Source organism: Castanea sativa, chromosome 5 (genome assembly GCF_040712315.1).
Source record: "Castanea sativa cultivar Marrone di Chiusa Pesio chromosome 5, ASM4071231v1".
NCBI lineage: Eukaryota > Viridiplantae > Streptophyta > Magnoliopsida > Fagales > Fagaceae > Castanea > Castanea sativa.
Window position 1 is genome coordinate 71,695,145 of NC_134017.1, and position 8,327 is coordinate 71,703,471.

At 31.2% G+C, this 8,327-nt stretch overlaps 1 protein-coding gene across 1 annotated transcript; it reads left to right on the forward strand.

The window, feature by feature from the left end:
* Nucleotides 1–314: 314 nt before the first annotated feature.
* Nucleotides 315–3,997, forward strand: LOC142637229 (receptor-like protein 9b). Its single transcript, XM_075811510.1, has 2 exons — nucleotides 315–651; nucleotides 2,118–3,997. Exons 1-2 carry the CDS (start codon nucleotides 315–317, stop codon nucleotides 3,995–3,997), a joined length of 2,217 nt encoding a protein of 738 aa, XP_075667625.1.
* The last annotated feature ends 4,330 nt before the right edge of the window (nucleotides 3,998–8,327 follow it).

Sequence of the window (8,327 nt, forward strand, 5' to 3'; positions counted from 1 at the left end):
AAAGACCCATTAAATTCCAAACTATTTTCTATTACAAACATAACTAAACTGATGTTACATTGATTTTAAACATAACTGATGTTACATAACTAAACTGCTTCTATTCCAAACTATTAATTGGCAATGAGGTTATCAGATTTTGACTTGTTCAACTCTCCCTGCATGGAAGTTTAATCCATAGACATAGTCCTTGCTCATGCACATTATAAAGGGAGTATGATATGAAGATCGATGCACAACCATTCAATATCTATATAGTTTCATTAACAATATATACATAACATAAGCTGCCTTTGAGGATCTCATTTAAAATCATGTCTTCTTTTGCTAATAATTTCATTTTGCTATGGTTTATTGTTATCACATTTCTTCCTTGTTCTTGGGGTCAAGGATGCAGCATAGAACAGAAGAGAGCTCTCTTGGAGATCAGAAACTCCACAAATGGTTCAGTCTTCGCGGACTGGGATGGAAGAGACTGTTGTAACGCACCTGGAATCACTTGTGACTCTTTTGCTGGGGGAGTTTCAAGTATATATTTGCAAAGTGACAATGCACCAAGGACATGGTATCCAAATGTAACCCTGTTCACCATATTCGATGAACTGCAAGAACTGACACTTAATAGCATGAACATTGGAGGAGAACTTAAACGTGAGAACTCTAACTCGATTTCTTCATGATTTACTTTATGCTTCTCACATAAGTTTAGGTTTTTTTATTTATTTATTTATTTTATAACTTTTTTGATAGTTAAAAAAATTAAATGTATATACCATATTCTCACTGTCTCAAATTGTTGGTTTTGTTTAGAAAAATCAATTTTTTAAAGGAACATCAATTATTTTTAACTAGTAAGTTGCCCATTCAATGCACAGATAATTTTGTGATATTTTATGAAAGACGGTTTTGGATAATATTATACATATATTATAAAAGAAAAAGTAAACTAAATTAAAGTAAAGAAACATATAGATTTTGAGATATTAAAAATTAGTTTAGTAGGTTCACGGCATATTTGTAGCAATTTTAAGGTATTTTTTTTATAAAAAAATAATGAAACCAAAGATAAATGCAAAAAGTAGCGGAACCATGAAAATCAATTAATTTGTGTTGTGTTCACATATTCCATACCATGAAATGAAAGTATACCAACTCTCTCACGGTCTTCTATTCATCGATAGCGTGACATTAAAACATGATGTGGGCAAGTGTGTATTCATGTGTCTTATAGATGATTTAAAATTAAATTATGGTAGAATATGACTTTACATTGTGCACAAAATATTTTCCCTACTTATATACCCAAAACAAAAACTATCCAACAAAATTACCCAAACCTAAATCATGTGTAAGCCCCTAATTTTAAAAAGAAAAAAGAAAAAAAAAATTACTCGTAGGGGTTTCGGCGTCTTGATGGTAGTGGGAGGTCAGAATAACCGATGTGGTAACCTTGGCCCTTAGATTTCTCTTTTTCTCTTCTTCAAATGTTTTTCTACAGTCTCAGGTATTTTATTTTGGTAATATATAATAAAATAGTGCATTTTATTTAACAATCTATAACAATTTTATGTCTCTCTATCGCTCTTCAAAGCCTTATGTTGTTAGTTGTTACTATTAGTTCTTAATTATTATTATTATTTTGCTTTTTTAAAAATACTAAAATGGTGAATATGCTAAAAGACGTGGAAAAAAAAATGTGTAGTGTAAGCTTAAGCAATTAATGAAATATTAATAAGATAACAACAAAATAAGTTAATATGAACATTTGGGCAATAGTAAAAAAAACCTAATAAAAGAGGCAAAAAATAAAAATGCTAAATGTCAAATTAAAACGTCACTTGACAGGATCTCATGCTCTCCCGCATGAGGCCTCTAATTTTATATATAATATTGATTTTCATTATGACTTGATATTAGATATTTCATTGACTCGTAAAATAAAATAAAAAGATATTATATTTCATTGTCAACAATTTCAATTTTGATTTTAGGCAAAACTGAGTATACTAAATTGCTTGGGAGAAATATTTACGATCTCCTACCATTTTAATTCTATGCCTTTTAATTATATACGAAAACCACAATAAAACCTCACATCTCAACTTACTTTGTTGCAGCCTTTTGTGAACTGAAGCGATTAAAAAGTCTAAGCTCGTTGGATCTTGGGAATAATTTAATGGAAGGCACTATTCATCCTTGTCTTGGGAGGATTGAAAAGCTTGAACAACTTGTTCTATCGGGTAATCGCTTTCATGGTAATGTACCTCCATTATTATTGTCTAACCAAAGCAAGATTGTGTTGTTGGACGTTTCTAGTAATCAATTAGAAGGGGTATTGCCATTTTCAATTTTTGCCAACGTTACAAGTCTCGAATACATTGATCTTTCCAACAACTACTTGGAGGTTGAAACCGAGTCTCCCTCATGGGTTCCTACCTTTCATCTAACTAAGCTGAACTTAGCAAATTGCAACCTCAACAAGAAGAATGGTCACGTTGTGCCCAGCTTCATCTCCACTCAACTTAGCTTGAATTGGCTAGACTTGTCTCATAGCTCAATAGAGGGAGGCATACCTTGTCAGCTGTTGTTCAACACAGGTATCCAAGGTTTATTCTTGAGAAGCAACAAACTCACAGGTTCTTTTCTTGATTGCAATGCTAAAAATCAAACTTCATCAATTGTATCATTTGACATATCTGATAATCAAGTCAGAGGCCCTCTTCCTGAAAATATTGGGCATCTTCTTCCATTGTTAGAGCATTATAACATGTCCTCAAATGCATTAGAAGGCAACATCCCTTGGACCTTGGGTAATCTGTCTCTTAGAATATTGGATCTTTCCAATAACATGCTCACAGGAACAATACCACAAAGTTTGACTAAAAATGCTAGCGCAGACTCATTGGTCTATCTAAATCTATCAAACAATAAATTGCAAGGAAAAATGCTCCCAAGGGACTCCATCATGCCAAGCTTGGAGTGCTTACAACTTAGTGGCAATCGCTTTGAAGGAGTCATCTCACCCACAATATCAAACAGCCCCTCCCTGGTAATCCTAGACGTTAGACACAATTACTTGTCTGGAAATATTCCAAGGTGGTTGTATAGTCATCCTAGCTTGGTAGCAGTTCTTTTAAAAGGAAATCGCTTTGAAGGTCACCTACTACGAAGAGTGTGTCAGATGAGAAGTTTGCAAGTTTTGGACATCTCTTTCAATCATATTTCAGGAGGTATTCCCTCCTGCATTAATAACATTACATTCTGGAAGAAGAGTCCTCCTACTGGCTCAAACTATTTCACACAGGATAGTCAATTGAGGCAACTTAAATATTTAAGTGACTTGTATTTTGAAATTGGAACGTCCTTGCTAATAAAGAATATGGAATATACTTTCAATGGTATCCCACTCTCATTGATGACAGGAATCGACATGTCATTCAACCAACTAACAGGTAGCATTCCTTCTGAAATGGGAGAATTGTCACAACTTAGGTCCTTGAACTTGTCAAATAATTTTCTAACAGGTTCCATTCCCATTTCTTTTCGAAACTTGAAAAACGTGGAAAGTTTGGATCTCTCTCACAACAAGTTGAGTGGGAAAATCCCTTCTGAGTTGGTTGAACTCACTTTTCTATCGGTATTTAGTGTTGCCTACAACAATCTTTCAGGAAGAATCCCATTTGAGCAGCAATTTTCAACATTCAACGTGACATGCTATGATGGCAATCCTGATCTTTGTGGAGGCCGTCTGCCAAGAAACTGCACCCCAAACCAACCGGATCTTACACATAAGAGGGATCAAAAGGACCAGAAAGAAGGGACTAGAGTAATTGATAGCCCTTTCTTCTTTTATGCATTTGTTGCCGTCTCTTATGCATTTGGGTTTTGGGTTTTCTTCGGGATCCTAATCATTAACAAGAACTGGAGGATGAACTATTTTAGAGCTGTGGACAGATATGTTGAGTCATTTTTGGAAATGCTTTCCACGTGTTGGTGATATACTGTCATATTTGTGGTGGAAACAGTATTATGTGAGATTTGTATTTCAAAGCAATTCTTGTTTTCTTCATAGAATTTGTAGCATTGAGTGGTTCTAAGTACAAGGTTGCAGCTTTTTGCTGCCTGTGATATTTGTGTTGTATTTTGTTATACTTGATCAGTAAATTGGCCGATATACAATGATTTTATGATATTTTATGTAAGGCGGTTTGTAAAATGTTGTACATATATTATAATGAAAAAAAAATTAAATTAGAGCAAGAAAACATATACATTTTGAGAAATTAATAATTAACTTAGTAGTTTCACTGCACAATTGTAGTCTTCTTAAGATAAGAATTTTTTTTTTTTAATCACGAAACAAAAAATAAATGCAAAAGAGTAATAAAACCAACTAATCTATGTTGTGTTGACAGATTGCATAACATAAAATGAAAGAATGCTGTAATATTATTAAAACTAAGAAGTCAAATTGGTAGTGATTATAACATTAAGATGTGGAGGAACACTCTTATCCACACCGCTAGATCACTAATATGTCTAGCAAAATTGTGATCATTTAAGGAATACTATTTTTTTAGTTTCAACAGTGAGCAATATAATTTCATTGTATCTTAACATGAGATACAATAAAAACAACAAAAGATTCTAGCATAACATTCGCATCCTCAATCAAATTACCAAAACAAGCAAAAGAAGTTTCATACTACTCAAAGAATTGATAGCTCTCTCAAAGTCACCTTCAAGGATAATGGAAGAAAAACCCACTTCTTGGGCAAAACTTAAAGCTCTTACTGTAGCCAGAGCTTCAACTTTTTTCTTCTTTTCTTAGCGTAATATGTTTGTAGCAGGGTGGTCGATACCGTACCGGTACCGGCCGTACCGGCCGGTACGTACCGTACCGGTCAGTGCACCGGTACCGGTACACTTCTATTTTGTACCGGAAAAAATACCGGCCGTACCGGTCGCGTACCGGCCATACCGGCCAATTTCGGCCAATACCGGCCGATACCGGGCGTACCGGCCGGTATAGAAAAAAACCTTTTTTTTTTTTTTTTAGTTTTGTAATTTTTGAATTTTTTTAAGGACATAATAATAACTTATTTACACTAACTTATTAGTATTATTTGTTTTCTTAATATACAATGAACAACTAAGCTTTCTATTTTTTATATTGTGTTTTTTTTTCCTTTTAATTGATACTAAAGTTTAAAACTATGAATAATTTATTCTGAATTGAGGTAATATTTTATGATAAACTTTTATATTTACTATAATATAAGTGAAATATTATATGCTTATAACCATAGTTCTAGAGATTTTAGTTTGTGTATATAATATATACATATATATATATATGTATATATAAAATAGCGGTAAACCCGAAACGGTACACCGGTATTGACCGGTATCCGAAATATATCGTACCGGTGGCCAAACCGGTACAGCCTCCGGTACGGTATTGACTTCCTTGGTTTGTAGACACTATATGTTCATTTTTAACATTTTAATAAAATATTTTTTATTTGGGTCATATATGATACTCATTAAGTGAGATAGTTTTTTGAGATTCAACTTCAATTGTATTACATGTCATTTGAAATTAAAAGAATGAAAAAAATTTTTGGAATTCAAGATTGTATATTTGTTAAGATTAATATGGTTTAGGATATGAATGTTGGATAAAAGCAAAATTTACCTCAAACAAGAAGAAAAAAAAATAGACTCGATTACTTACCGGGGAGTTTTTGATTTAATGAAGTATGTAAATGATACAAAGTGGATAAAGTAGATGAACTTCTTCAGATTTGCCAGTGAATTAGTTCATTGGAATTTGATGACAATAATATTGGAAGGGCGAGGGCAAGTCCGGTTGAGGGCAAGGGAGCTTGGGGAGGCTGAGGCTGACTAGTCCTTGTGACTTGTGAGAGGTAGAAGTGGCTCTAGAGTTTTCTACGAGCAAGTAGAATTACCAATTTATATTTGATTTTTAGAGCATTTCCAATTATATATGATTTATACATATATGCTCTAACTTAAATATTTGATTTATTTATTATTTTGCATATATTACTAGTTTTCTCCAACGATCATCCTTTTCAATAGTAATACCATAAAAAGTGTGGCCTTCTTTTGCATCCCAATACAGAGTGACCACTTTACATTGATCTTTTTTTTTTTGGTTTTTGAGAAAGACTTTACATTGATCTGAGTTCTTCTCCAAAAAAAATTGACCTAGTAATTTATAGTGAGATTATTATAGACTTTATTATATATTTACTATACTCACACTATTATATGAGGAGTAATTCTAGGACCACAAATTATTCCAAAACTTTTTTTCCACAACTCTAACGTGGCAGATTGTGAGTGGTTAATTATCACTTATATACGGATCTACCATTTTTTCTTTACCAATCACATTTTGTCACGTCACAGTTGTGGCAAGAAGTTGTGAAAAATTATATGGTCCTAGATTTTTCCTTATGTGAGTTAAATTCAATTGGTAAAGTTTTTTGTCATCAAATAAAAGATCTAGAACTTGATAAATAAAAATTAAAAATTAGAAAGAAAGAAAAAAGCCATAGGTTGAAACTATCTGTTAAAAAAAATTCACATGGGTTGAATTTTAGCACTATAAATGCTATAGGCGTTAAATTAATGTTAATGTTTATCATTACTATGTTTATATAGTATTTCAACATTATTATAAATGCCTCATACATCTTAGCACTATAAATGATATTTTTAAAAAAATAGAAATATGACTCATTAGTAATTTAAGTCACATGTATATTAGTTGAATTAGTTGTTTTTTTTTGGCTTATTTAAATTATTAATTGTTGAATTTAGTGTTTTCTTTCATATGCATATGCATATGCATATATTTTGTTTATGTTTATTTATGTTTATATAGTAAAATTTACCATTTAGAGTCAAATACTCACTCTATCAATAAGTGGAATTTGATATTTCGTCAATAGAAGCAATGAAATACATATTGTTGATTTCTTGACAATGTGTTTGGGAAAAAAAATGCTTCATACATCATAGCCCTATAAAGGATTTTAAAAAGTTAGAAAAGGGACTCATTACTAATCGGATGCATGTTGTAAAAATAGAGTAAAGAAGTACAAAAATCCATCCTAAGTTTAGAATGAATATAACAAAGTGTTCTAAAAGTTGTGGACGCCCCACATTATAAATAAAAATAAAAATAAAATTTGATATCAATAGACTACATTTTCAATTTAGCACAAGAAAAAGTAAAAAAATTGTAAATGAGAATTATATATTTCCATGTTCGTTAAAGGTTAAAAAAATTTGAAAGTAGGTCAACTATAATTTATAAATATTAGATTTTGAATTTCATAATAATATACTTGATTGCTCAAGTCCCTTAATTTACTCGAAGCAATTAATTCCTTGACTTTTTTCTTCAATTTTGGAAAAGAAAATCATACTTTCCAACATGTATATATGTAATAGTTTTGAGGCACATAAAAGACACCTTATAAATCACCATTTAATTATTTACTTGTTTTATTAGTATTTTCTGTAAGCAGTTTAAATATGGGTTTGCCTTGTAAATGATAACAAAAACAAATTGATATCTAAGGAGCAACATTAGTAGTTAGAGCTATCCTGCACCAATAAATTATGTTAGGTTATAGAAATTTTAATAGAGCACGTGTAGTCTATTGGCTTAGCAATGATTCCTGCCATAGTCACGTTAGAGATATTTCCACATACAGATTTCATATTTCTTCTTAATGCATCATAATAAGATGTTAGAGATGTGTATCATACCCAATCCTTGTTCTCATGGTTGCCTATTGGAAATTGTTATCTAAAATCCAAGAGGTTTTTTTTTTTCAAAAAAAAAAAAAAATCAAGAGATAAAACTATATAATGATAATAAGTTTATTTTTAATTCATAAACAAATGTGTTCGCAAAATCTAGTTGACAAAACATCATTAAAAAAAACTTTACTATTATCTTGAAGACTCATTATTTTTGTTCTTTATGAATTTTTGTATATAGACAATAAAATTTAGGTCACCATGATATATAATTATTAATTTTTTTAGAAAGTTTCAATCTATAGCATCCGCTTCTGATGATAGCTCAATCATTAGACCAAGACACCAATCGGTTTTTGGTGTAGGCAAGGATTAATCTCCAGATCTCTTATTCAATCATCAAAGACTTTATCAGTTGAGTTAACTGAAACCTATATATAATTATTAAATTTTTTTTTTGTCTCTGTAAATTATTTATTGTGAATTTAGTGTGCCATTTCATATATAAACATATATTAATGTTA

Excerpts from the sequence above, each read along its gene's own strand:
- LOC142637229 (XM_075811510.1), top strand. The coding sequence starts at position 315 with ATGTCTTCTTTTGCTAATAATTTCATTTTGCTATGGTTTATTGTTATC. Across the intron at positions 652-2,117 it reads CATTGGAGGAGAACTTAAAC|CCTTTTGTGAACTGAAGCGA; the intron begins GTGAGAACTCTA and ends ACTTTGTTGCAG.